At 64.9% G+C, this 26,665-nt stretch overlaps 3 protein-coding genes and 2 non-coding genes across 5 annotated transcripts; 3 read left to right on the top strand and 2 right to left on the bottom strand.

Moving 5' to 3' along the window:
* Positions 1-1,526: 1,526 nt before the first annotated feature.
* Positions 1,527-5,868, bottom strand: PIERCE1 (piercer of microtubule wall 1). The gene is made up of 3 exons (XM_058672382.1): positions 5,678-5,868; positions 4,887-4,965; positions 1,527-1,930 (listed from the first exon to the last, which is right to left on the bottom strand). The coding sequence occupies exons 1-3, from the start codon at positions 5,818-5,820 to the stop codon at positions 1,742-1,744; spliced, it is 411 nt and encodes a 136-aa protein (XP_058528365.1). The 5' UTR covers positions 5,821-5,868; the 3' UTR covers positions 1,527-1,741.
* A 39-nt stretch (positions 5,869-5,907) lies between these two features.
* Positions 5,908-8,115, top strand: MRPS2 (mitochondrial ribosomal protein S2). The gene is made up of 4 exons (XM_012929308.2): positions 5,908-5,982; positions 6,046-6,132; positions 6,662-6,791; positions 7,390-8,115. The coding sequence occupies exons 1-4, from the start codon at positions 5,940-5,942 to the stop codon at positions 7,967-7,969; spliced, it is 840 nt and encodes a 279-aa protein (XP_012784762.2). The 5' UTR covers positions 5,908-5,939; the 3' UTR covers positions 7,970-8,115.
* A 5,147-nt stretch (positions 8,116-13,262) lies between these two features.
* Positions 13,263-13,394, top strand: LOC118760769 (small nucleolar RNA SNORA17). The gene has a single exon (XR_004996978.2). It is a non-coding gene; the product is annotated as a small nucleolar RNA SNORA17 (small nucleolar RNA).
* Positions 13,395-13,645: 251 nt separating this feature from the next.
* Positions 13,646-13,776, top strand: LOC118760770 (small nucleolar RNA SNORA17). Its single transcript, XR_004996979.1, has one exon. It is a non-coding gene; the product is annotated as a small nucleolar RNA SNORA17 (small nucleolar RNA).
* A 1,051-nt stretch (positions 13,777-14,827) lies between these two features.
* DIPK1B (divergent protein kinase domain 1B) lies at positions 14,828-20,749 on the bottom strand. The gene is made up of 5 exons (XM_058672541.1): positions 20,684-20,749; positions 18,382-18,516; positions 16,159-16,266; positions 15,917-16,078; positions 14,828-15,616 (listed from the first exon to the last, which is right to left on the bottom strand). The coding sequence occupies exons 1-5, from the start codon at positions 20,744-20,746 to the stop codon at positions 14,828-14,830; spliced, it is 1,257 nt and encodes a 418-aa protein (XP_058528524.1). The 5' UTR covers positions 20,747-20,749.
* Positions 20,750-26,665: the final 5,916 nt, after the last annotated feature.

Here is a 26,665-nt window from a genome sequence, read left to right as displayed (position 1 = left end):
AGCTCCTGGCTTCAGATCAGCTCAGCTCCATCCATTGCAGCCACCTGGGGAGTGAACCAACAGATGGAAGATCTCTGTCTCTCCTTCTTTCTATAAATATGACTTCCCGGGCCCGGCGGCGTGGCCTAGCGGCTAAAGTCCTCACCTTGAAAGCCCCGGGATCCCATATGGGTGCCGGTTCTAATCCCAGCAGCTCCACTTCCCATCCAGCTCCCTGCTTGTGGCCTGGGAAAGCAGTTGAGGACGGCCCAATGCATTGGGACACTGTACCCGCGTGGGAGACCCGGGAGAGGTTCCAGGTTCCCGGCTTCGGATCGGCGCACATCGGCCCGTTGCGGCTCACTTGGGGAGTGAATCATCGGACGGAAGATCTTCCTCTCTGTCTCTCCTCCTCTGTGTATATCTGGCTGTAATAAAATGAATAAATCTTAAAAATATATATATATGACTTCCCAATAAAAGAATAAATCTTTCAAAAAAAAAAAGCAAAAATGCACGTGCCCATGGGTTCCATGTTATGGCTATAAACCAGACCACCAGCTTGCACTACAGAGGCCACAAGGTCCATGCTGGAGCGGCCATGTGCAGCCGGAGGCCGCAGGGGCCAGCAGTGACCACTGGCTCTCACGGGAACCCGCCAGGCGCAGGCCCTCCCCAGGGTGGACTCCCCCGGCACCCCACCTCTCAAGGTCACCCCTACATGGCCACACCAGGGACCAAACCTCGGACACACCATCTAAGTCGCTCTGGCCACCTCGGCAACGTGGAATTGCTTCCTGGCCACGCCTGTGCTGACAGACCGTGGACACAGGACACGACTCGGGTCCTGCGGGCAACTCTGGAGCATGACAATCTCCCACGGAGGACCCCAAACCCGCAGCCAAAGCTAAACAAAGGCCACCCTATGGGACCAGCGTGGCAGCACTGCGAAGGCCCGCCAGCGCGCCATCCCACAGGAGCGCCAGTTCAAGTCCTGGCTGCTCCACTTCTGATCCAACTCCCGTCCTGCACTGGGAGGGCAGCAGAGGCCAGCCGGGTGCTGGAGCCCCTGCGGCCCGCGGGAGACCCGGATGGAGCTGCTGATTCTAGCCCCAGCCTCTTGAGGGAAGTCCTCTCTACATGTAACTTCGCCTTTCAAATAGTTAAATAAATCTTTAAAAATAAAATCCACCCCAGAAATACGCAAGCACTTCCTGACCCGCCAGCTGTGTTTCAGCAGTTTTACGGTAAGCACAGAGACCCCTATGCACGTCACCCCGCTAGCCACTGCTTGGCCCCAGGGTGCCCCCACCAGCTCCCTCTCTGTGCCTCTGACCCACCGCCCTGCCTGGGCTCTTCTGGGATCAGGCACACAGTCCCACCCCCTGCACATGGCTGGAAGGGGTTGCCACCCTCCCTCCCTGTGTGTGTGTGTGTGTGTGGACAGGTGGCAGGGTGCAGCTGGGGGTGGGGCATGGATACCCACGGTTCTGCCCACAGCCCAGCATGCCAGGACCCTGCCCTGTGGTCACAGAGCCCAGCCGAGCCAGGGTGTGGCAACACGTTTAATGCAGACACGAGCTGCTAGCATGTCTCCCTGCACACCTCGGCGACCCCACTCGGATGACCCCCATTTCCAATGACCACAGACCTCAGTGAAGCCTCGCAAAGGGGGTGCCAGGCTAGGATGCCCAAGGGCAAAGCGGTGAGAAGAATCCCCCAGAGCGGGCAAGATGGGGTCAGGGACTGGGCTGCCAACCCCTCAGTCACAGATGGACGGCCTGCTGGGGTTGTAACTGGGGTGGAAGTTGAGCCGGTCGCAGGGGGTAATGCAGTTGTCAACACCGGTCACCAGGCTCTTGTCCAAGCAGACATTCAAGGCGTTGCTCTGGAACATTCCACCCACCGCAAATTCTTTCGAAAACTTACTCGAGTGTGGATAAAACACTTTCTGGAACAAGATGAGGGATGCTGAGTTAGCGACGTGGAAGGAAACTCTGGGAGGACCTGGGGGTGCTTCGGGGAGAAGGGTTCAGACTCTATAGGAAGGGCGGCGACTCGATAACCCAGCACCTGACCCATGTGCCGGCTGTGGTCACCCAGCCGCCCTGCTCCCTGGTGCACAGTGCACGAGGACCCAGACCCCTACCTGCAGCAACAGGTCTCCTATGCCAACCACATCACCCTGGGGGATCGCCCTGGGGGCTCGCGGGGGTGGTCGCCCTGGGGGGTTAACCTGGGTGGGTTGGGGGGGGGGTGTCAACCTGGGGGGTGATCCTGAGGGGTTGGAACTTCTACTTTTCCCTTCTGAAGACTGCAAATCATAGCAACAGCAGCTGTCTGTCCCGCCAGCCCGGCAGCTGTCTGTCCCTGTGCCTGCCCCCCGCCAGCCCGGCAGCTGTCTGTCCCCGTGCCCCCCCCCCGCCAGCCCGGCAGCTGTCTGTCCCTGTGCCCGCCCCCCACCAGCCCGGCAGCTGTCTGTCTGTCCCTGTGCCCGCCCCCCGCCAGCCCGGCAGCTGTCTGTCTGTCCCTGTGCCCGCCCCCTGCCAGCCCGGCAGCTGTCTGTCTGTCCCTGTGCCCGCCCCCCGCCAGCCCGGCAGCTGTCTGTCTGTCCCTGTGCCCGCTCCCTGCCAGCCGGCAGCTGTCTGTCCCCGTGCCCGCTCCCTGCCAGCCCAGCAGCTGTCTGTCTGTCCCTGTGCCCCCGTGCCCGCCCCCCACCAGCCCGGCAGCTGTCTGTCTGTCCCTGTCTGCCCTCCACCAGCCCGGCAGCTGTCTGTCTGTCCCCGTGCCCGCCCCCTGCCAGCCCGGCAGCTGTCTGTCTGTCCCTGTCTGCCCTCCGCCAGCCCGGCAGCTGTCTGTCTGTCCCTGTCTGCCCCCCACCAGCCCGACAGCTGTCTGTCTGTCCCTGTCTGCCCCCCGCCAGCCCGGCAGCTGTCTGTCCCTGTCTGCCCCCCGCCAGCCCGGCAGCTGTCTGTCTGTCCCTGTCTGCCCCCCGCCAGCCCGGCAGCTGTCTGTCTGTCCCTGTCTGCCCCCCGCCAGCCCGGCAGCTGTCTGTCTGTCCCTGTCTGCCCCCCGCCAGCCCGGCAGCTGTCTGTCCCTGTCTGCCCCCCGCCAGCCCGGCAGCTGTCTGTCCTTTCCTGTGCCCGCCCCCCGCCAGCCAAGGGGGCAGGGATCCCTGCTGAAGTGGCAAAGCACAGGGCCCTGGCAGGGGTGGAAGGGGTCTTTCATGCAGGCAGGCAGGCCCCCTGGCACACCCCAATACCATAGCACCACCAGGTCACCTCGAGTGACCTGTGCGTCTGGCCAGAGGATGGGCATCCAGACCACCTGTGCAGGGGGCAGGCACGGAGGGAACAGACTTCGCTCTGCGAGAAGTTTAAGATAAGCAGGACATTCAGTGACGTCCCCGAGCACAGGTCCTGCGGCACTGCGTCCGCACACCTCTTTACCCGCAGGATGCCCCGGCTCGCACCCACTGCTGGGCACGCTACGGGCTCTGGCAAGTGCACCCGAGCAGGTGCCCCCGGGGACAGCAGCAGCGAGAACAGTGCCTGCAAAGGTGGCAGGTGCCCAGGACGCACAGAGGTCAGCTGCCCCAGCTCCCCCTTGACGTCAGCGTCCACCCTGGTTCCAGAGGCGCAGAGCAGGCTCCAGGAGAGAGCAGGCGGCCACAGGGCCAGCCGATGACCCAGCTATGCGGAACCTCAGTACCAAAATCCCAACCATTTGTTCACGGCTCATCGCTACTGTGTGAACCTGTGTGAGCCAGTGTGAGCCTGTGTGAACCTGCAGGCCAGACGGCCTACATGACCTTCAGCGGCCCACGTGACCTTCAGCACTGATGGGCCCCCGATTCCCACAAGTCAAGGCCCACCTAAGTCTAGCTATCTCACAGGTGGCTCCAAGTAATTAAGCAGGTGCTTCCCTGAGTTGCTGGAGGCGTGGGCTGTCCAGCCAAGATAGGCAGGGAATGTGTGGTATTTCCCCTCACCTTGCGGGCTATTGTGGACTGCCCCTATAAAAACCCTATAAATGTGCTGTTTGGGGCCACACTCTGGTAAGGGGTGTTGGTCCCGGCCGGCTGGTCGGCCAGCCAGCTCTCAACCAAGAACCCAGGCTCGGATGTGCCGAGCTTGAATAAACCATCCTTGTGCACTCGGATCAACTTCAGACTCCTGGGGATTTCTGGGGATCTCAAACTCTGGGCACAACAGCTACAGGAAGCGGGAGCCCAGCCGACAGCCCGGCCACAGGGAGGTGGGCACCCAGCCGATGGCCCAGCGGGAGCCCAGCCGACAGCCCAGCCACAGGGAGGTGGGCACCCAGCCGATGGCCCAGTGGGAGTCCTGCCAACAGCCCAGCCACAGGACAGCGAAAGCCTGGACAACAGTCTGGTGGCCAACAGATGGCACCCGTGCGGGTGAAACCCGCTGTGGGCACCAGGCACACTTCACAAAAGACACCTCCTCTACCCAGGCTGGCGTTGGACCTGGGAAAACCCTCGGTCCCTTGGTCCTGGGACAGTGGCTGGAGGAGGCTGTAGGAAGCTTCCAGAGAAACCGACTTCTCGCATGAGTGTGGCCACTCGCACCAGTACACCATGTCCACGCCCAGTCACCAGATGGTCCCAAAGGCTGGCCGCAGGAGGGCATGGACTCTCACAGCAGAGCAGGTGGCATGAACATGCCAGGCTGTTCCCCACTGGGCAGGAGGGGGCACCAGGCCTTCTGGCCCCTGCACCCAAGCCACCACATGCCTGGCTTCCTGCTGGCAACTAAGTAAACCCATGTGCACACACCCTCAGCTCTACCTGCCTAGTTTCCTGGCGGGGCCACCCTTTTTTGGTGACGGTGAGCTGGGGACACCTCCCCCAGGTGCCTACTCTTCCAGCCCCGGCCCCCACTCACCGGCATCTCATGCACAGAGGGTGCCCGGCTCCCATACGTCTGGTTGCTGGTCCTGTACAAAGAGACAGCCTGCCGGCCCCTGGGGGGGCAGGAAGACACACGTGTCCTCTGCTCAGGGCTCAGGACGGAGCAGCCAGCGACGTCCACAGCCAGAGACATCGCCCCATCCACTGGCTCGCCCCAGACATACACACGGCCAGGGCTGGGCCAGCGCCAAGCCAGGAGCCAGGAGCTCCATCCGGGGCTCTCCCACCAGGTGGAGGGCATGAGGGACTCGAGCAGATGCCCACACCTGCCACATCCCGACCCCTCACACACACACACACCTGCCACATCCCGACCCCTCACACACACACACACCTGCCACATCCCGACCCCTCACACACACACACACCTGCCACATCCCGACCCCCCCCACACACTCACACACACACACACACCTGCCACATCCCGACCCCTCACACACTCACACACACACACACCTGCCACATCCCGACTCCTCACACACACACACACTCACACACACACCTGCCACATCCCGACCCCCCACACACACACTCACACACACATACACCTGCCACATCCCGACCCCCCCACACTCACACACACACACACCTGCCACATCCCGACCCCTCACACACTCACATTCACACACACACACACCTGCCTCCCCACCCTTCACACACACCTGCCACATCCCGACTCCACACACACACACACACACACAGCAGGTGCCCCCTGGGTGCTGGCAGAGCCCTAGCCTGCAGCACCCCACCCCGCCTCGCCCTCACCCGTAGCCCCGGAACCATTCCGGGTGGCGGAACCTCAGCGGCAGGCGCTCGCTCACACAGTAGTAGTCGCCGGTCCTCTCGGGCGCCGCCGGGGCCTGGGGCTCCGCAGGGTCGCTGCACGCAGGGGCCTCCTGCTCGGACATGGCGGCTCCCAGCGCAGGACGCGGCCCGTTGCTAAGCGACGGCCCTTCACGCGCTCCTCCGCGCCGACAGAGGGCGCTGCGGCCCGAGCGCGCAGGCGCAGTCGCCGCCTCGCCCGGCCATGGCGCCTTCCCTGCTCACGCTGGGTCGCCTGCTGCGCGCGGGTGAGGGGTGTTCGAGGCCCGGGAGGGGGCCGGGCGCAGTCACGCGTGTCCTTGCTCCCGCAGGTGCCTGGCCCCGGCCGCGCTGGCCCGGCTGCAGGACACTGGGCAGCACCGCAGCCCCGGTGGTCCGCGAGCGCGAGGACGACGGCGGTGAGGCCCGGGGGCGCGTAGGTGGAGGGCGCCCGCCTCGAGGGGCAGTGGTGGCCCTTGGCCACTGACGCCGGCCTGGACCCCCGCCGAGGGTGTGCCAGGTGACCCGGCAGGCTCTGACCCCAGAAGGGGCCCTGCAGCTTCCAGATCCAGGCCTTGGCACGAGACCCTTGGGCCCTGGGTGGGCGGCCCCAGGCAGTGGCTGGGTTCCTGGGCCGTGGCTGGGGTCCCGGGCAGTGGCTGACTCCCCGGGCTGTGGCTGGGGTCCCCGGGCCGTGGTTGGGGTCCCGGGCTGTGGCTGGGGTCCCCGGGCCGTGGCTGACTCCCCGGGCTGTGGTTGGGGTCCCGGGCTGTGGCTGACTCCCCGGGCAGTGGCTGGGGTTCCGGGCAATGGCTGGGGTCCCCGGACAGTGACTGGGTTCCTGGGCAGTGGCTGGGATCTCCAAGCCGTGGCTGGGGTCCCAGGCAGTGTCTGGCTCCCCGGGCTGTGGCTGGCCAGGAAGAGACCAGCGTCCCCTCCCTGCCCTAGATGTCACCGACAGGATCCTGAAGGAGCCGCTGAAGCACTCCGACTTCTTCAATGTCAAGGAGCTGTTTTCCGTGCGCAGCCTTTTCGAGGCCCGCGTGCACCTGGGACATAAGGCCGGCTGCCGGCACAGGTAGGGGCATTCCCTGGGCAGGGGCTTGGCAAGACCCTCCTGCCTGGGCAGCCGTGTTGGTGTGAGCTTGGCCCTGCCCCTGTGGAGCTGGGCTCCAGGGTGGGATTGGAGGAGGGGGCCACCCCCACACGGCGCCTCCAAACAGCTGGGAGCAGGCAGTGGTGCTCCATGGGGCACGGGGGGTGGGGGTGCTGGGGTCTTGGCCAGCCTAGGTGGTACCTGGGTTCTACCCAGAACCCCCATTGGAGGGGGCTGGGGCAGCCGTGCAGGGCACGGAGAACGGAGGTGGGTGGCTTGGACGCGGGGAGAAATGGGGACGGCTGTGGCTCGGTGAGCTGTCAGGAGAGGAGGGGGGAGTGACAACCTCGCCAGGCCGAGAGCTGGGGCGTGTCCCCTCAACCTGACCCATGTGAGTCTGTGTGTGAGCTGTGTGTCTGTGTCCCACCCTGGCACAGCCAGGGCTGCCATCCGAGCTCAGCCCGGGACCCACACGGGCTCCCACGAGCTCGGGACGGGCTCACGGATGCCGAGTTTTTCCACGGGCTCCCACTGGCTCACTCAGGTTCACACAGCCCGAGCTCGGCCCCGGGTCTCACAGGTTTATGGAGCCCTTCATCTTCGGGAACCGCCTGGACCAGGACATCATCGACCTGGAGCAGACGGCCGTGCACCTGCAGCTGGCCCTCAACTTCACCGCCCACGTGGCCTACCGCGGGGGCATCATCTTGCTGGTGAGCCGCCACCGGCAGTTCTCCCACCTGATCGAGAACACGGCACAGGCCTGCGGCGAGTACGCCCACACCCGCTACTTCAAGGGCGGGCTGCTGACCAACGCCGACCTCCTCCTGGGCCCCGGGGTGCGCCTGCCGGACCTCATCGTCTTCCTGCACACGCTCAACAACGTGTTCGAGCCCCACGTGGCCGTGCGGGACGCCGCCAAGATGAACATCCCCACGGTGGGCATCGTGGACACCAACTGTAACCCGTGCCTCATCACCTACCCCGTGCCCGGCAACGACGACTCGCCCCCGGCCGTGCAGCTCTTCTGCAGGCTTTTCCGCACCACCATCACCCGCGCCAAGGAGAAGCGCAGGCAGATGGAGGCCTTGTACCGGCTGCAGGGCCTGGGCGCCGCCGGCCTGCCTTCCGGGCCTGCGACGGCCGCCACTCCTCCCTGAGCCGCCCAGCCCTGTGTCCCCACCCTTCCTCTGGCGTTGGCTGCCTGTTGCTGAGGACGCGGCCGTGCCGGGTACCCAGACCAGACACAGGGCCTGTCAGCTGTGTCCTCCCTGGGCTTGCCCGGAAGATGCAGGGCTCCAAGGAGGGACTACCCCATGCTGCTTTCCTGGGCCTAGCAGAGGGAACCCCTGGCCAGCTGGCTCCTGGTGGGAGCATGGCTGGTGTGCAGGGCAGGTGCGCATGCCAGCAGAAATAAAACCTAGAATCAGACAGAGAGAGTTGGTGTTCACCTGTGACAGCAGGCCCCAGGGCCGGGCATGGGCCAAGGCATGGCTGAGGCCTGCAGGGGCTCCAGCCGGTGCCAGGTGGGACAGCCCCTGGGGGCCCTCACTGGTGGGGACTCAGTACCCCTCGTGCAGGTACTGTGGCCACTGCCCCGCTTGCAGCCCAGGGGCCAACCTGGCCACTGCCATCACAGTGAGGCTGGAGCAAGGCATGCCTGGTGGGTCAAGGCCCTCAGTGTTTGGGGTGACAAAGGTTGCTGGGTGAGAAGGGGTGGGAAGTGAAGCCCCACTGGGACCTGCTGGTGCAGGACGCTGCAGACCCACAAGCTGGGTCGTGACCCCATGCAAAATCTTTCCTGCCAGGAGAGACCATGCCCTCCCCCCGGCCTCCTGAAAACAAATGTCGGAGGCTGTGTCCTGGGTGGAGCCCTCGGGGCCAGTGCTGGCTGGGAATGGGCGCATAGACCAGGCCGGGGCACTGTCGGAGCAGGGTCCGGGAAGGGGGTGGCCGGGAGGGCCTCCCTGCGGGGCACAGGCAGCAGGTAGGGCTGTGTTGGTGACCGAGCAGCTGCTGCAGATCTGGGCTGCCCCCTCACATGCCCCCAGCTAAGAGCCCTGGGCCACGCCTGCCCGTCGTCCGCCCCCCACCTTGGAGGCCCTGCAGCTCCCGGGGTTCAGGCGGCTCTGACCTTCCCCTCCTCACCGTCTGCCACTCTGCATCAGTCATCATGCAGTTCAACGTGGCCATCGTCTCAAGGAAGCCGGGGACTCAGTGCCGGGCAGCCTCCAGCGCTCCCTGGTGCATGCCAGCACCCTGGGATGGCACCCTGGTCCTGGGACAGCGCAGTGTGCCCTGGGGGAGACGGGCCTGCCCTTCAGCTGGGTGCGAGCAAGGGGGGCAGGCACCAGGACCCCCTTCTCACTCGGAAAGAGATGGCTGAGGTCACCCCTAGATCACAACCTCACCTATGTGTCAGGAAGTTGAAGGGCACCCATGAGGCATCTGTGTTTTGTCAGACGTAAGAGCCCCCGACTTCAACAGGACAAGAAAACTTTCCGTGTAGGAGGGGGCGGCTGGAAAGGGTTCAGGAATTTGGGAATCCCGCAGGCAGCGTGGCCTGGCCACCTGTGAGTCCAGCGTCGCCCAGTGCAGCTGTGCAGAGACACAGCCGAACCGCCACCCCTCGCATCGCCCACACACACTCCTGGTTTTAGTGTGAAATTCACTTTTTTGTTTTGTTTTGTTTTGTTTTAGCAGACTACTGGATGTGAAAGTCAGTTACAGAGTTCACTCCCAACAGGAGACGGGCCACCCAGGAAGCCTAGCGACCACCCAGGCCGCCGTTGCCCCAGGGTGGTCAGGGATCTGTGGGGTCCACATCAGCAGCAGGCCCAGCCTACACTCTGACCAGGGGATTTGAGGAGACGCCCCGCCCCTGTGCACAGCCACTGCCCTGTGCGCTGGGTCCAGCCCAGCTGGCTTCTGACAAGCGGGGGACGCAGGCTGGTCTTCTGGGGGACACAGCCTAGGTCCTCAGACCAAACCCTGCTCCCCAGTGGCTGCAGCGGGGAGTCTTAGGGACCCCCCCAGTAGGGGCCTCCCCTCGGGGACCTGCGTGTCTACCGTGCCCACTCCTCAGGGGCACGGAGGATCAGCAGATACCCTCACCTAGCCCCAGTACCCTCTGGGACCTGCCTGGACAATTACCTGAGCATTGCTGTCCACCCAGGCACTGCCAGCTTCAACCTGCTGGTGGCCAACATCCAGCCCTGGCCCTGTGTGTCCAGCTAAGGGACTTGGACCCCCAGGAGGTCCCAACTGAGCCTAAGGGTCTTACAGTGGGTGCAGAGTGGGGGCCTCCTGGAGGCAGCACCCATGCCAGGTTCACTGCCAGCTAGGCCTGCCTGAGAGTGTGTGCCAGTCCCAGTACCACAGGCAGTGGCTTTTGGAACCCACCTCCTACCTCACTACTGAAGGTGGAGGCGGTTCTAGAACATTCTCCAGAGCTACCTCAGGTGCAGAGCAAGTCGCCTCGTGGGCCGACCCTTGCACCCGACAACCTCAGAGCTGCTCTCGGCAGCCTCACCAAGAAACGGGGTCCTTCCCCACCAGGCACCTCAGCAGCAGGTTTTTAAAAAAGAAGCCAGTATAGGTGCCCTTCCCACCAGCTACCCGAGGCCAGAACCAGGGCTAGCTCCAGCCCTGCCACTGGCCACTGGCAAGAGTGGGCGCGACCCCACCACTAAAGGCTGCAGCCGCCGGCAGCAGCGCTGAACACAGGCCCCGCCCCAGATCCGTCTCCAGTGGCCCAGGCCAGGAGAGCTCAGGGCAAGGGCAAGTCTCACCTACCCAGGGCCGGCACGGCGAGCTCCGAAGTAGCCCCAGGTGCCGCAGGCCAGCTCCAGCCGAGTTCGGAGCTCAGGAAGGGTGTGTGGAGGTGGCAAAAAGAAGAGACACGGCCGCTGTCCCGGTGCCCTCTGCCCTCAGATGCACCGCCAGCCCCTGCACAGACGTTTGATTGCTCTATCTCTGCCTTCACGACCACGCCGGCATGCAGATGTTCAATTGATTATTGTTTTACTGCCTGGCAAGCCAGGAGCTCGGAAAGATACTCCTGTAAGTTACTGGAATCAGTGTCTTCAAAGCAAGCCGTCACTCCTCCTTCCGTAGGAGCCACTGGGCGACAGCCAGGCCTCCAAGGCCAAGGCTCATGCAGTCACCTACTGATTAGCCGTCCATTCCCACTACATTCCTGTCCCTACGGTCTATCTATCACTTAATGGGAGAAATTCATCAAGAGCGAAAGACCTAAAGAGCCCAGACAAGTTTCAAACATTAAATCCCCTACAACTGCAGGCTCTACAACCCCATAAACAGTCAGAGCATAATTAGAAACATATCTCTATGATATTGATAAAAACACCCTGCAATTCCTCTGGCCAAAAATTATAAAAGCAGCTAAAACAGATGCATTTTCTGTTGCGAGGACAGGCTAGCCTTTAGGGTCACAGTGACTATATTTTTTGCCACAGCAGTTTCCGCGCATACTCCCCTCACTTCCGTTAGTCGTAGGATTCTCGCCAAGCGTTTTCCCGGAAGGCATGCTGCATGTCTGGGCCAGATCCCAGGGCAATGGGTAGGCACACAACAGGGTGTCCAGAATCGACGCGGGTTTAACTGTGCTCCTGTATGCGGTTAAAGGCCCACTCACCAGGACATTTTCAGCAACATGAACTCCCAGGCTCACATCAGTGGCAAAAGCCACCTCACAGGGCAAACAATGCCTCAAAGGATTATAGAATTCTTAGCGGGGTGGCTGAGTGTCCGTGCAAAGGGGGTGAGACTGGGTCAAGGTGGTTGGAGAGACGTCCGTCAGGACTTGCCATACAGCTGGGAGCTCCACACAGCCTTGCCAACAGGGGAGCTGTTCTCTCCACACCCACTGCTCGGACCCCAGCACCCAGGGGTCCAGCCAACACTGGATTTCACTCCAGCGTCACACACAGAGTCCAGCCTGGCTCTTCCAGCTACGGTATCACCACCTGTCCAGCCGTCGCTGGGGCAGCGGCGGCTCACGCCCAGCCGGCTCCAGCCCTGGATCTGAAGCCAGAACCGTGCAAGCCCTGGCCGGGCCCTCAGCAGCAGGAGCCCGCCAGGCTGGGGCTGCAGTCCTTGCCCCACCTGAGCTGCTGGCTTCCGGTCCTGGCTCCACTCCCATCTACGCCCAGGAGGGAGTGGGCCTTGGCTCGGGTCCCCAGGCCCCTGCCGTGCACACAGCCACCCTGGGAGGCAGCAGGCTCTCCTGGACATCCCAGGAGTACAACAGCAGGTGGGAGGGGCCCTGGCTCTGCCCCCACCCGTCCCAACAGGAGGTGCAGGCTTCCTGTCTTTGTCCCTGTCTCTACCTTTCAGACACACACACAGGGAAGAACCAGAGCTGGGCTGGTCATGAGCCCGGATCTCCCACGTGGGTGCAGACTCCAAGCACTTGGCCAGCCTCCCCCGCTTTCCCGGGCACATTAACAGGGGGCTGGATCGGAAGTGGAGCAGCTGAGAGGCAACCAGCGCCCATATCAGATGGCAAATTAGCCAGTTGGCACCGCCCACCCCCCCAGCAGATTTTTTTTTTTAAGAGGCCCAGAGCTGCACTCCGCAGTCGTAGCTGGGTCCCTGGCGGTGGTGTGTGTGTGTATGTGTGTGTGTGTCTGTCTGTGTCTCTGCAAAGTGGACAGGCATGGCCGGTCTCTGCACACCCTCTGCCCTCTGTTCCAGAGCTCAGGCCACAGCCTGCCAGGCCTCAAGCTGGGCTGCCCCACCTGGGGTACAACCGGGCAGGTGGCATCGGTGCCCAGACTAGCCATTGCTGAGGTCCACCTCCAGGCCGGGCTCGTCCCCCTGGGCAGTGCAGACCCCAGCGTGACCCTGCTGCTCCACGCAGGACCTAGCCCACGGAGGGCAGGGGCGCCTGGGAGATCCTCTCCGGGGCTCTCCGCAGGGCCAGGAGGATCTGGGGCTCCGTGAGGGGCCTGGGGTGAAAGCCACCGGGGTCGGGGGACAGGTGGGGGCAGAGCCAGAGCCCCGCTGCTGGGGCAGCAGGTGGACGCTGATCTTCCGGCAGCAACCCAGGCGTGCGCCACGCCGGCACGCTCGGGGCGGAGCGCCGTGGTCCTCGCCGGCCGCCGTACGCGCTATAAAGCGCGCGCCGCTGCCCGCGCCCAGCCTTTCGGACGGCCATGGCGGCTGGCGGAGCTGGGCGTGCGGGCGCCTTCTCTCCAGCCGCGCCGACCCGGCCAGGCGCCTTCGCTGCGGCCCCGGGACGCTATGGGAGTCCGGTGAGGACCGCGGCGTGAAGAGGCGCCTGCGGGGCCGGGTTCCCAGGGGTGCGGGCTAGGCAGTGGACGTTGGGCGGCCGGGAGGTGCTGGCCTGGGTCAGTGGGTTCCGGGGTGCACCCCTGCGCTCGCTGGGCTGGTTTGCGGGGTCCTGGCGCCCCAGACCGCGCTGGGGACGCTGCCCCTCGAGGCGTTGCAGGTGCGGCTGCTGTGCCGCACCTGTGTCAGCAGGTGGCAGAGAGCAGTGCGGCTACGTCTACGCTCCGCGCCCTGGCACGTGGGCTTCGGAATGATTAGTAGGCGGACAGCAGCAGCCCCGCGTCTGCACTGTGGTGTTGGGTGCGGGGCGGCGGGGCCACCCTGATCCTCTTGATGCTGACCACGCAGGTGTCCAAGCGGAAGCCGGCCGCCTGGCGCATCCGGTGCCGTCCGCGCTCCTAGGCGGCCCCCTCGGGTGAGCACCTGACTTGTGTACCCCAGGAGGGCAGGAGGCCCAGTGGAGGAGTGCGCGGCCCCTGGTGAGGCTCTGGGCCCCGGGGCGGGCTGGGTGGAGGGGAGCAGCTGCCCCTGGCCGCAGCGTCGCAGGAGTGGCTGCTGTGCTGTGCGCAGCCGCGGGGCGGAGAGCAGCTGGCTGTTCCTACACCCGGTGCTCAGGCCCGTGGGCGCCGAGAATGGCTTGCAGCCTGACACATCGCGTGCGGGGTCGCACGGGTCCTGCCAGGTCCTCCCTGCAGGTGGGAGCATGGCAGTGGGGGTGGGAGGCTAGCCAGGCCAGCCCTGGGGTGTGTGTGTGTGGCACCCAGTAGGCCTGGTTTAGAAGCTTCCAGGCTGGGGCGTGGGAGCGCCCACAGCCTCAAGTCGACTCCCGTTTGCTGTTGAGATGTGAATTCCTCAGCCCCACCCCCCTGACTTGACTGGAACAGCCCCAGGCTTCAGTAATCACACCCGTGATTCCGCTGCAGGGGACAAGGCCCTCACTGCTCTACAGAACAGCACCCCCGGCCTAACGGCGCACCGATCTCGGTCATTTTGCAGGTCCCCCACCTGAGGAGACCCTGGGGTTGCCAGCTCCCAGCCACAGCTGCTTGAAGGAGCAGTGCACAGTGGGGCTGTGGCGGATGCCCGCCTGTCACCGAGGCGTGGCAGAACTGGAATAAATGGCCTAGCGACCAGTCCTCGCCTTGAACGCCCCGGGATCCCATATGGGCGCCGGTTCTAATCCCGGCAGCTCCACTTCCCATCCAGCTCCCTGCTTGTGGCCTGGAAAAGCAGTTGAGGACGGCCCAGAGCCTTGGGACCCTGCACCCACGTGGGAGACCCAGAAGAGGCTCCTGGCTCCTGGCTTCGGATTGGCACAGCACCGGCTGTTGTGCTCACTTGGGGAGTGAATCATGGACAGAAGATCTTCCTCTCTCTCTCTCCTCTCTGTATATCTGACTTTGCAATAAAAATAAATCTTTTTTGAAAAAAGAATTGAAATAAATAAATGATAGTGGATGGTATGTGACTTGTGAGCTGTCTCCTCCCAGGCCCCCCAGGAAGGGTCCTGTGCTGTTGCGGAGCCTGGGTGGAAGCTGCTCTTTGACCCCCACCCCATGGGCAGCTCGGGCATCATGAAAGGGGTCTTCCCTGTACCCTGGGGGCCACCTGCGGTGCTGACTGGGGGAGGGACACTCCCAGGGAATGTGAGTCAGGCAGCAGACTGACCCAACTGGTGCGTAAAAGCACTTTATTGACACCAGTCACGAGTAGTTGGTGTCGGAGATCGTGCGCCACAGCAGCGTCTTGAGGTGGCTGAGCACGAGCGAGTGGTGTGCCTCCACCTGGCTGGCCAGCCCGCTGAGCGTGGTGCAGGTGCGCAGCTGGCGGCCCAGCTCATCGCGCAGCTCGGCCGGCGCGCCGGGCAGCAGGTAGTCCCGCAGCAGCTCGCACACCTTGGCCAGGTTCGGCTGGATCAGGTCGTCTTTGCACTGCCGCATGAGCCGGTCGCAGGGCGCCCTGCAGTCGCGCCCGTAGGTGCAGTCGGCACTGTCCTCACAGCGCCGGCCCTGCAGGAAGCGGCGCACAGCCACCTCGGGGGCCACCTGCTGTAAGTCGGCCATCTTGAAGTCGTAGGTGGTTGTGTAGCCCACGTTGGCCAGCGTGGTCTCACACATGTAGAAGGTCCCGTAGGAGCCATGGAAGAGCTCCTCCACGAACTCCAGCAGGCCGATGGCCACCTTGGCGCGCCACGGCCACGCTGGTCCCAGCCAGTGCTGCAGGGCGGGCGGTAGCAGTGGCAGCAGCGCCGCCCCGTGCCAGGAGCCGCGTGGGGCGCCCTCGGTGAGGTACAGGTCCCCACAGTGGCCCAGCAGCCGGGCCGCATGCTCCTTGCCCTGCAGCGACAGCAGCAGCAGGAACTCGTGCCGCTGCAGCAGGGCCCACACGGACTTGGCCTCGGCCAGGGACACGCGGCTGTCCTTGTTGAAGTCGGCCAGGACCAGGACCTGGCCCACCAGCGTGGGCAGGGACGGTAGGTCTCCCAAGTTTGCCTACAGCAGGACAGGAAGAGCAATGGGGGGACGTGTGCCAGGCCGGGGGCCCAAACCCTCCCTCCACACCCCGCCCCACCCGAGGGCTCATTGCTGGGTCTGGGGTACGGCTCAGGGGGCCACTCTGAGGGGCAGGGGCTGTCCTGCGGGTGATCCCAGCTCCAGCCCCACTGGCCCCAAGGCTCCCCGACCCCTTGCCCTGCCCCAGGGCCTTGGCTATGCCAGGCTGGCTGGTGGGGCCGTGGGCAGGTGGCCACCAGCAGGTGTCTGTCCAGGAGGGGGCAGGGGCGGCCTGCTGACCTTAAGGAAGCTGAGGGTCATGTCCCGGAACTCCTTCATGGATGTCCCCCGGGTGGGCTTGTCAAAGAGCGCCAGCTCCCGCCGGGGCGCCATGTCCCCCTGGGCCTCCTCAATGGCACACTTGATGGTCACCTCCGTGTCCCGCCAGAGGCCGCTGTACACCTGGCGAGGCCATAGGAGTGCTCGCCGGGGTCACCCGGCCTGCCCGACCTGCCCACCCTGCCCTGCCCGGGGGGACCCACCTGCCGGCTGGGCGACGAGGAGCGGCAGGCCCTCCACTGCACCCTGCCCAGCCCACACAGATCCTCGCAGACGGAGCCCGAGATGACGCCTTTGCGATACTGGTCACACTGCAGGGACAGGCGTGGGCGGGGAGGCAGGGCACGTCAGGACCCCCAAACCCAGAGGCAGCGCCCAGGCTGCGGTCCCACACAGTCACGCCGCTGCCCCCGCTGCGGAGTGGGCACCCCTGCACCAGCACCCTGTCTGCTCCCTCTGAGGTCCCCAGGCCTGAACTACGCACCCATTCGCCCCTGCACCCTGGGCTCGGGGTTCACAGGTGTGATTTGGTACAAACCTTTTAATCCACATTTTTCAGTATGTTGATCAGAAATGTAACATTGTGTTTTCATTCCACTTTCCCTTGAGCCTTTTCTTTTTCCGGGCTGGCTTTGGAAGGCAGAGACCCTCCCTCTGCCGGTCCACTCCCCCAATGGCCGCCTGCCGCCAGGAGCTCCGCCCAGGCCTCCCCCGTGGCTGCAGGGGCCCAGGCACCTGGCCGCCCTGTCTGCTTTCCCGGGCACATCAGCAGGGTGGGCCACGGAGCAGCCGGACTCCAACCTGTGTCCCTGTGAGGAGCCCTTCCCACGCTGCCAGTTCCGCTCCCCTCCGCATCCTGTGTCCCTCGTGCCCTCAGCGCAACTCTTCACCCTCATGGCCGGGGACTTAAGTGCCCTGCTGCCCCCTGCCCAACTCTGTGGGGAAAGCCTTGGCACCTGACCCAGAGTGGACATGGCCTGTCCCCGTGTGGGTGTGGCCTGCAGCTGCCTGGGCCACAGTCAGCCGTGAGGGTCCCTCTTGAGTGTCCAGCAGGAGGCAGCAGTGTTCCGTCCAGCAGCCCTGGTCCTGGCTCTGCCCAGCCCTGGAGGCTGAAGCTGGAGGGCAGGGTCTGCCATGTGCTCTGCGCGGCCCAGGCCAGGGCTCCCTGACCTTCCTCAAGGTGTCTCCTTGAGGTGCGAAGACACAGCACAGGGCTGGCACCAAGTGCCACTCACTGCTGTGATGCAGCCCGTCCTGCCAGCCCGTCGCCCCCTCGGCAGATGCGTAGGGAGGCCCTTTTAGCCAGCTCGGGTGGCCGCTGCCCCTGCGTGCCGCCACAGCCCAGCTCTCACAGGTCCCAGGCAGCCTCTGGACCCGAGGAGCTGGGTCAGGCTGGAGGGAGTGGCCCCTCCCGGGCTGGGCGCAGACGGGTGAATTCCTGGTGTGCACCGCCGGTTACCATGGAGCAGGGCAGCTGCCTTGGAGGATGGGAGGAGGGGAGTGAGAGAAAGTGGAGGCGGGGCTTCCTGCATATCAGGAAGGGGACCAAAGCAGGCCCTGGCACCCAGGCCCGGGAGCCCCAACTTGGCCTTCACCCTGCACCACACACTGCTACGACTCCAAGTCCACACTTCTCACAGGACTTCTGCTGCCATGCACACCTGCTCCCTGTGCACCTGCTCCCAGCACATCTGCTCCCTGCACATCTGCTCCCAGCACATCTGCTCCCTGCACATCTGCTCCCAGCACACCTGCTCCCTGTGCACACCTGCTCCCTGCATACCTGCTCCCTGTGCACACCTGCTCCCTGCATACCTGCTCCCTGTGCACACCTGCTCCCTGCATACCTGCTCCCAGCACATCTGCTCCCTGCACATCTGCTCCCTGCACATCTGCTCCTGCGCACCTGCTCCCTGCATACCTGCTCCCAGCACACCTGCTCCCTGCACACCTGCTCCCTGCACACCTGCTCCCTGCACACCTGCTCCTGTGCTCCTGCTCCCTGCACACCTGCTCCCTGCACACCTGCTCCTGTGCTCCTGCTCCCTGCGCACCTGCTCCCTGCGCACCTGCTCCCTGCGCACCTGCTCCCTGCGCACCTGCTCCCTGCACCTGTGCCCTGACACTGAGGCCCGTGTGCATAATATGCACTAGATCAGTGAGCGTACACGCTCGCCTTCTGCCCTCACCTGCTGGGGGACTTCAATCCCAGGGGAGCCCGAGGGCAGCCATGGCTGTGTCCTCCCCGCCTCACGTGTGTGCAGGCCGCCCCCTGCTGTCCTCGCACTGCAGCCTCCTGCCCCACCAGCCTCAGCCCCTGACCCCAGGTCCTCTGTCCCCAATCCCGGGTCCTCCCTGCCACCCCGGGTCCTCACCCTGATCCTGGGCCCCCTGCCCCGACCCCTGGGTCCTGGGGTTGCACTCACAATGACCGCCTGGCACACGTGGCCGCGACACAGCTCCGAGTAAGCCGAGTAGCGCCCGTACAGCAGCCAGCTGCCCACGAAGATGCCCAGCCACAGCAGGAAGGCGTACTTGACCCTGAGGCCAGGGAGGCGCCCCTGAAGGAAGGGGTGTGTGAGGAGCTAGTCCCCCAGTGACCCTCGCCTTCCCCACAGCCAGCCCCCTCCCAGAGCTCAAGCATCCGAGGGAGGTGAAAGGTGAAAATCATTTCCAAAACGGGGGTGCTCTTGGGGGCCCCCTCTCTTCCCTGCACTTAGCTGGGCAGCACTTTCGCTTCTGTGTGTGGTCAGGGGAAGGCCCACCCCCCCAACCTGGAGACAGGCCCTGTGGGGGTCTCTCAGTTCTCCATGCATTTTCCATTTTTATACAAGAGCCAGAGGAACAGACAGAGGGGCATCTTCCAGCTGCTTCACTCCAGATGCCCACAGCAACGAGGGCGGGCCAGGCCAAAGCCGGGAACAGGGGCTCCATCCGGGTCCCCACCGCAACCAGGGCGGGCCAGGCCAAAGCCGGGAACAGGGGTTCCATCCGAGTCCCCACCGCAACCAGGGCGGGCCAGGCCAAAGTCAGGAACAGGGGTTCCATCCGGGTCCCCACCACAACCAGGGCGGGCCAGGCCAAAGCCAGGAACAGGGGATCCATCCGGGTCCCCACCACAACCAGGGCAGGCCAGGCCAAAGCTGGGAACAGGGGCTCCATCCAGGTCCCCACCACAACCAGGGCAGGCCAGGCCAAAGCTGGGAACAGGGGCTCCATCCGGGTCCCCACTGCAACCAGGGCTGGGCCAGGCCAAAGCCGGGAACAGGGGCTCCATCCGGGTCCCCATGTGGGCGCAGGGGCCCAGCTCTGCTGCCTCGCAGGGTGGCAAGCGGAGGAGCCAGGACACCAAGACGAGACGCAGGCGCCCAAGCAGCAGCTGAACCACAGTGCTTCCCACCACGTCCCAGCCGGGGAGGGTCACGGGACCAGTTCCACCCTGGGAAGTGAGGGAGCCATGAGGGTAGGGAACGTGCCATACTCCAGGGGGTGGCACAGGCAGCCCCTGCTCCCTCAGAGCCCAGCCCAGCACCCCAGGACCAGCTGCCCCAAAGGAAGCCCCCCAGCCAGCACCGGACCTCTTGGAGACACTAACAGCCAGGGACCCGCCACGTCACCTCCTGGGACCCCCAGGAACGCTGCTTGGGCAGAACCCGGTCAGCCCTGACCTCACACCAGGCTCGCAGGCAGCAGGCTGGACAGACCCACACTGCCCTCCCAGCCAGCCCCGGGGTAGGGCGCCCTGCCTGCGAGTCTCTCCTTGCTCCCTCAGGTCAGGTGGGGGGAGCCAGGTGAGAGTCCTCCACAGTTCCCAGCAGCCTCCTGGGGGGAGCAGGGAGCACTCCCAGAGGAGGCTGCTGGCGGGCGGACAGGGGAGCTCTGGGGACAGCCGGAACCTCGTGCCCCACCAGGACCCAGGCTGTGGTGAGTGCTCCCACGGCTGGGGGCATCGGGCCAACCCCTACTCCTGGGCCCCACTCAGAGGACAGAGCAGGGTGGGCCACTCTGGGCGTCTCCCCCATGGCTGGGCCAGGACAGAGTCCTGGGTTTTCCCAGAGGGAGGCATGGGCTGACCAAGCCCCAGGGGGAGGCCAGGACCCTGCAGGATCCTCGGGGCTTAGCTCTAGCACAGCCTGCATGTGGAGGGAGAGGGCGTGGACAGGTCGGGCCCCTGTCTCCTCCCTGCGATCTGGGGGCGCGAGGAACCTTGTACCCAAGAGTGGGGGCCAGCGATTTGCACCGGGCCACCCAGGCCAGGCTGTCCCCAGAGCAGGCGCCAGCTTCACCCAGACAGAGCAGGGGCCAGCCCCCCAATGCTCCACAGGGCTGTCCAAGGTCGCGGGGTGCAATGGGGGGAGGCGCTTCTCTGCTCCCAGGTCGCCACAGCAAAAAATCAAACGTTATTTCCAAGAAAAGGCTTCCTGGGGCTTCTAGGCCAGGATGGGGGCAGGGGCGCCGGCTGGCAGCCCCAAGGGCGTCCACTTCCCTCCTCTCGCCCCCACCCCGCCAGACGTCTTTAACCCCCTGCGCTCCGAAGCGGGGCCCGGATAGCGCCCTCCCGGGCAGGCGGGGAGAGGGCCTCCCGGCCACGGCCACGGAGGGACAGCACGGCCGGGCGAGCACGCGCGGGCGCCGGGCGGAGGAGGGGCCGAGGGGCTCGGGCACCGGGGGCGCAGGGCGCAGCGGGGAGGAGGGGAACGCGCTGGGGCGCGCCGGACGCCGGCTTACCTGCAAGCCCTTGGCAAAGGGGCAGAGCAGCAGCAGGTGCGCCCGGCGCCGGAGCCGCCGCATGGTGAGCGCCGGCCGGGCGGCGCGCTGCCGCGGCTCAACTCGGCCTCAGGCCCGGCCCGGCCCGCAACGGCCGTCGCCCGGTGGCCGTGCGGGCCGTGCGTCCGGGGCCCGCGGAGAGGCGAGCGCGCGCAGCCGGGAGGCCAGCGGGGCGGAGGCGCGCGGGAGGCCGAGGGCGCCGGGGCACGCCCAGGCCCCCCGCACGGCGCACCGCGCCCGCAGCTCCCGCGCCCTCGGCCGGGTTCCGGGGAGGCTGCCCACGCCGTGCCGCCCGCAGCTCCGCCGGCGAAGGCTCAGCTGCGCAGCCGCAGCCCCTGTGAGACCGACAATGGCAGCCCGGAGGAGCGCGCGGCGCCTGGCTCCCGGGGGCGCGGGGAGGCGCGGGGCGCGCCCCCGGGCAGGACGGCGCGGGCCCCGCGCTGTGCCCCGCGCCCCTGGCCGCGCATCGGAGCCGAGGCGGCGGGCGGATCGCTGGCGGGCAGGACGGAATGGGAGCGGCCGCAGCACCCTCCTCCGCCCGTGGCAGGGTCGCCGCGGCGGGGTCTCCTGGGCCTGTTACTCGCCCGTCCCTGATGAGTCCCAGGCCTGAGCGTCTTTAGGGGAAGTAATGGGTGTTGCTATTAAAACCCCCACCGGCTTTGGGAGGCTCCCTGGACAGAACCGGACACGCGGGCATTTCAAAGCATCGTTCTCCTGGTTAATTTCATTTTATTGGGAAGATCCCACCTGCCGCTCCCTGCCCCGCAGCTTGCCTGAGCAGGGAGGGGGCCTCGCGGCTGGCTAGAAGCAAGTGCCTGCCGCAGGTCTCCCACGTGAAGACCACCGTCTGCCGTCCCCCACCCCAAGCCTGAGGCTTGGGGAAGCTGGAGTGAACCCAGGCGCAGCTGTGTGGGCCGGGAGGGGGGCGGCTCTGCAGGTCGCGGCTGAACTGCTGCCCCCAAGTCACTCCTGATGACTTGGGGGCTGCCTCCCCGCTGGCACTTCAGGATTTGTTGAGAGAGAGAGATCTGTCTACTGGTTGCAACAGAACTGAGCTCCAAAGCCAGGAGCTGGGAGCTTCTTCCGGTCTGTTACAAGGAAGCAGGGTCCCAAACACGTGGGCCATCGGCTACTGCCTTCCCAGGCCGTGAGCAGTGAGCCCACCCAGGCCTGCTGAGCGCTTGGCCATGCCTCCAGGTGCACACCCATCTCCTAACTGAGTAAGAGACCACCAATAGGGAACATCTTACCTGCAGGTTCCCACCCAACAAGGATGGGTCAGGGAATGCTTAAAACCCAACACCTGGGCCCAGCACTGTAGCCTAGCAGCTGAAGTCCTCACTTTGAATGCACCAGGATCCCATATGGGCGCAGGTTCTAATCCCGACAGCTCTACTTCCCATCCTGCTTCCTGCCTGTGGCCTGGGAAAGCAGTCAAGGACGGCCCAAAGCCTTGGGACCCTGCACCCTCATGGGAGACCCGGAAGAGGCTCCTGGCTCCTGGCTTCAGATTGGTTCAGCCCCAGTCATTGTGCTCACTTGGGGAGTGAATCATCAGATGGAAGATCTTCCTGTCTCTCCTCCTCTCTGTATATCTGACTTTGCAATAAAAATAAATCTTCAAAAAAAATCCCAAGACACTTCCTCCAGCCTTTGGTGTTTCTCTGCGTTCCGGAGGCCCCCACCTCCTGGCCTCCTGTGGGAGGTGATTCCCATCCCCCCCCCCCCCGCCCTGCTCACCGCGCCCCTTCGCAAATAAACTTTTCTGTCTGCAGCCAGTTCTTGGCATTTTGTATCTATAATTAGCTGAGGAAAGAACCCACCGCCATTTCTGGTAACAAGCAGGAAGTTGGATCCAAAATGCAGCAGGAAGGACTGGGATTTAGTACCAAGATGGGGAGGGGTGCGGTGGGTGGTCTGTGAGGAGATGGGAGGGGCACAGACAGTACCCAGGGGCCAGCCTGGTGGGCTAAGATCTTCCCGCTCCCCGCCCCCTCCCCGGGTCGGTCCCTGGACCTGGTGCTCACCCAGCCCAGGACGGCTCCTCAAGGCCCTTCCTGCACTGAGGCCCCATTTCCCAAAGGCCCTGTTCCCTTGTTCCCGGCCTCTGGGGACATTGCTCTGGGGGACACCGAGTTGGCGACCACTGGACAAAACTGAACTACCCTGCAGTCCATGCAGCAGCCCCCACGGTGTCACCCAAGGGCCCAGACATCATGTCCCAGCCCCCTCCATAGCACCTGAGTTCTAGAACCTTCCAGGCTATTTCCTGCCAGCGTGAGCCCTGGGGAATGTGCCGGCTGTGGGAGTCCGGCTCGCTGCGCTGGCAGGGTCACGCCCTGTCACAGGCCTGCTGGTGGAGGGGTGTCCTCCGCAGAAGGGCCTTGGGAGGCTGCTGTGACACACAAGTGCACTCCGCAGCTCACCCACGCAGCTCCCGCCTCTGCGGGCACAGTCCCCCGTGCCCGCTCGCGTCTGCCCAGGTCACAGCTACTCCCTGCATGAGTATGTGCCTAAGGGTATGTTGTCTGTGTCGTGTGTGTGTGTGTTATGCTATGAGTGTGTGCACGTACATACGTGTGTTGTGTGTGCACACTGCATGTCTGTATGTGGGGTCTCCTGCCCCTTGTACCACACGACTCATGCCAGATGAGGACGTCTCCAAAACCCAGCACCTGCAGGTGGGGCCTTGTAGGGGACAGGTCCTCATGGGTGTAACTAAGGTGAAATCTCGGGGTGACGGCTCCTGACCACCCACTGGGCCCGCCGTCCAGGGGCAGGTGCCACTGTGACGAGCAGAATGGCACAGGCCGCTCGGAGCCACAGGGCAAGGAGGGGAATTTCCCTAGAGCCCATGGACGGCATGGGTACTTCCCAGCCTGCGGTGGGAGCTGAGTCCCCGGGCAGCGTGGGTGCATCCGACCTGCGGTGGGAGCTGAGTCCCCGGACAGCGTGGGTGCGTCCCGTCCTACGGTGGGAGCTGAGTCCCCGGGCAGCGTGGGTGCGTCCCGTCCTATGGTGGGAGCTGAGTCCCCGGGCAGCGTGGGTGCATCCGACCTACGGTGGGAGCAGAGTCCCCGGGCAGCGTGGGTGCGTCCCGTCCTACGGTGGGAGCTGAGTCCCCGGGCAACGTGGACTTTTCTGCCCTGTGCCGCTGCCCAGTCTCCTGGCAAGACCACACCCAGCTCAGCACTGGCTCCAGAGCACAGAGCAAGGGCCTGGGCCGGAAGAGCAGACACCTGGAAGGCCCCCCACCGGCAGCCCTGTGACCGGCCTGCGCTGCAGGCACAGCCCCCTGCTGGGCACCTCAGAGTGGCACAGAGGACGCCCCCCCCCCAAGGCCACCTGGCAAGACAGCAACCAGCAGCCGTGGGGGACCCTCAGGGCTTCAGCCAGGGATGCCATTCGGGAAGGGCCCAGCAGCGGAGTGCCCGGTTCGAGTCCCGGTTGCTGCACTTCTGGTCCAGCCCCTGCTGATGCCCTGACAGGCAGCACAGGGTAGCCTAGATGCTTGGGAGGCCGGTGGAGTTCCTGGCGCCTGGTCGGACGGCCCAGCTGCGCCATCTGGGGAGCGAACCAGTGGGTGGACGACCTCTGGCTCCTCTCTCTAATTCTGCCTTTCAAATAAAATATTTATTAAAATGTCAGGGTTTTTTTTTTTAAAGGTTTATTTATTTTTATTGGAAACTCAAACAGAGGAGAGGCCGCTGCAACAGCCACAGTTGAGTCAATCCGAAGCCAGGAGTTTCTTCCGGGTCCCCCACGCGGGTGCAGGGTCCCAAGGCTTTGGGCCGTCCTCGACTGCTTTCCCAGGCCACAAGCAGGGAGCTGGATGTGAAGCGGGGCTGCCAGGATTAGAACGGGCGCCTATATGGGATCTCAGTGTGTGCAAGGCGAGGACTTTAGCTGCTAGGCTACCGCGCCAGGCCTGAAAGATGAGGAACTGGGGAGGCTGTGCCACCCCCCAGCAAGCTCCGGGTCTTCCTCCATCCCAGTCCACCCGCTGACCCGGGACACTGGAGCAAACCCAGTGCCGCACCTGTGCTGGGACCCCCCAGGGCATCCCCACGAGGGCAGGCGCTGAGTGCTCACTCACCCCTTCCCCGCCTCGCTCCTGTTGAACATGGAGGTGAGCCCACGGTGCTGCATCTGGCAGGAAGGAGCCCCAAGGGCGCTCCTCATGGGGACCGGGCGAGCGTGTGGGAAGAAGGGAAGCCGTGTGTCTCCGTGGACTTCACGACAGGGCAGCGTGGTGGGCAGAGCCCAAATCCCACATGCCAAGGGGAGGCGGGGCGGGCCCAGCACCTGTCACCTGGGGGCAGGCAGCCTCCTCTGACACTCCGGGACAGGCTTGGGGGACAGAGGCCGGCTGGTACCTGCGCACTCCAAGGAGACACCGCAGCACAAACAGAATTTCTCATTAGACTCAGAGTTCTGCTGCGTCAGTCACCAAGTAGCTGGAAGCATGGGTACCAGGAGTGGAAGTGGCTTAGCACCACCCACGGGGGACAGGGGACAGAGAGGTCAAGAGATGGAGGGAGAGAGACAGGGAGAGACCAAGAGATGGAGGGAGGCAGAGAGAGACAGACAGAGAGAGGGGAAGCCAGCAAAACCCAAGGCAGAGAGGCTGTGACGTCTGAGAGGGCTTCCTGGAGGAGGGGTCGCAGGTGCGGGGTGCAAGCAGAGACCTGAGCCAGGGCAGGGGTCTCACTGCCTCTGTCCCTCTCAGGGGCCCGCTGGAGGAAGCCGCGTGACCCCTGGGGCCAGCCTGGGCCTCTCTCCTTGCCCCGTCCCGCCCAGCTCCTGGCTCCAGGCTGTACCCCGCCCATGTCATGGGGAGCTCTGTGAAGCGACAGCGCTCAGACCCGGGCAACGTCACGGCCAATGGAACACAACACTTCCGCCTGGCAGGAGTGGGGACCGGGCTGGGCAGAGGTGGGGGGCGGCCATGGGCAGAGGCCAGGCCCTGCCTGCAGGGGGGACACACGAGTGCTACCACTGGAGTAGGGCGTGCTCTGCACCCGGGGGCCTCACAGACCTGCCGGTGTTGACCCCAGGGTGAGCTGCCCGCAGGCTCTGTGTGTGTGTCAGAGCCTCACCTCCTGCCTCTGCAGGCTGACCTCCTGGCTGGCACCCCACACGGGAGCGCCGGTTCGAGTCCCAGCTGCTCCACTCCTGGTCCTACCCCTGGGGATGGGCCTGGGAAGGCAGGAAGGACACCCCAAGCCCCAGCCGCTGTCGCCCTCTAAGGCCCGAACTGGCAGACGGCAGATTCGTCCATCTTTCCTATCAGCCTCCGCAATAAACAAATGAAACAGACACTGCTCAGGCGGGGGGCACAGCCCACAGACGGCCCTGGAGCGGGCCTGTCCACCAGGGGGCAGTGCTGCCCAGGCCACACCGGGCCGGGCAGGCGGATCCTGGCGGACCAGGGGCTGGGCGCCACCGCGTGCGAGTCCTGAGAACAGCGTTAGGGCGTGCAGGAGGCGCATTTCCTGTCTAGCTGAAACTCGAACTCTGCTTTTGCTCACTACCTTCAGTGACCCCCGCTGGGGCAGGACGGGTGGCCGTGCGGCTGCCCACCCAGCTCCAGGCTTACAGGGTTGGGAGGGGTCCCTGGGGAGCCCTGGCTCAGAAGGGGCGGGACCAGGTGGGTGGTGGGGGGCAGCTTCTGAACCCACCTTGCCTCTGACCTCTCGCCCAGACTCCCCAAGACAAGAGTGTGCTGAGTGTCAAAGGTGGCGGACGGGTCTGCTCCCTCAGGGAGAGCCAGCTGTCCCACCTTTGGGACGCGTGTGGTGTCGGGCCTGCTCCTGCTCCCCTGCTCCCCGCGGCCTGTCCTCCCTCCTTCCCCCCACACTGCCAGGCTGAAGCCGGGAGCCTGGGAGCCCGGGGTCTCCCACAGGCAGGCACCTGGGCTGCTGGCAAGGAGCTCTGCGTTCC

This window comes from Ochotona princeps, chromosome 14, assembly GCF_030435755.1.
Source record: "Ochotona princeps isolate mOchPri1 chromosome 14, mOchPri1.hap1, whole genome shotgun sequence".
Classification (NCBI taxonomy): Eukaryota; Metazoa; Chordata; class Mammalia; order Lagomorpha; family Ochotonidae; genus Ochotona; species Ochotona princeps.
The sequence above is the reverse complement of the archived record's forward strand: the minus strand, read 5'-3'. Positions and strand labels throughout refer to the sequence as shown.

Excerpts from the sequence above, each read along its gene's own strand:
- MRPS2 (XM_012929308.2), top strand. The coding sequence starts at position 5,940 with ATGGCGCCTTCCCTGCTCACGCTGGGTCGCCTGCTGCGCGCGG. Across the intron at positions 5,983-6,045 it reads GGGTCGCCTGCTGCGCGCGG|GTGCCTGGCCCCGGCCGCGC; the intron begins GTGAGGGGTGTT and ends TTGCTCCCGCAG. Across the intron at positions 6,792-7,389 it reads AAGGCCGGCTGCCGGCACAG|GTTTATGGAGCCCTTCATCT; the intron begins GTAGGGGCATTC and ends CGGGTCTCACAG.
- DIPK1B (XM_058672541.1), bottom strand. The coding sequence starts at position 20,746 with ATGCGGCGGCTCCGGCGCCGGGCGCACCTGCTGCTGCTCTGCCCCTTT. Across the intron at positions 18,517-20,683 it reads CCTTTGCCAAGGGCTTGCAG|GGGCGCCTCCCTGGCCTCAG; the intron begins GTAAGCCGGCGT and ends CCCTTCCTTCAG. Across the intron at positions 16,267-18,381 it reads ACGTGTGCCAGGCGGTCATT|TGTGACCAGTATCGCAAAGG; the intron begins GTGAGTGCAACC and ends CTGTCCCTGCAG.
- PIERCE1 (XM_058672382.1), bottom strand. The coding sequence starts at position 5,820 with ATGTCCGAGCAGGAGGCCCCTGCGTGCAGCGACCCTGCGGAGCCCCAG. Across the intron at positions 4,966-5,677 it reads GAATGGTTCCGGGGCTACGG|GGGCCGGCAGGCTGTCTCTT; the intron begins GTGAGGGCGAGG and ends CTGCCCCCCCAG. Across the intron at positions 1,931-4,886 it reads CCTCTGTGCATGAGATGCCG|AAAGTGTTTTATCCACACTC; the intron begins GTGAGTGGGGGC and ends ATCTTGTTCCAG.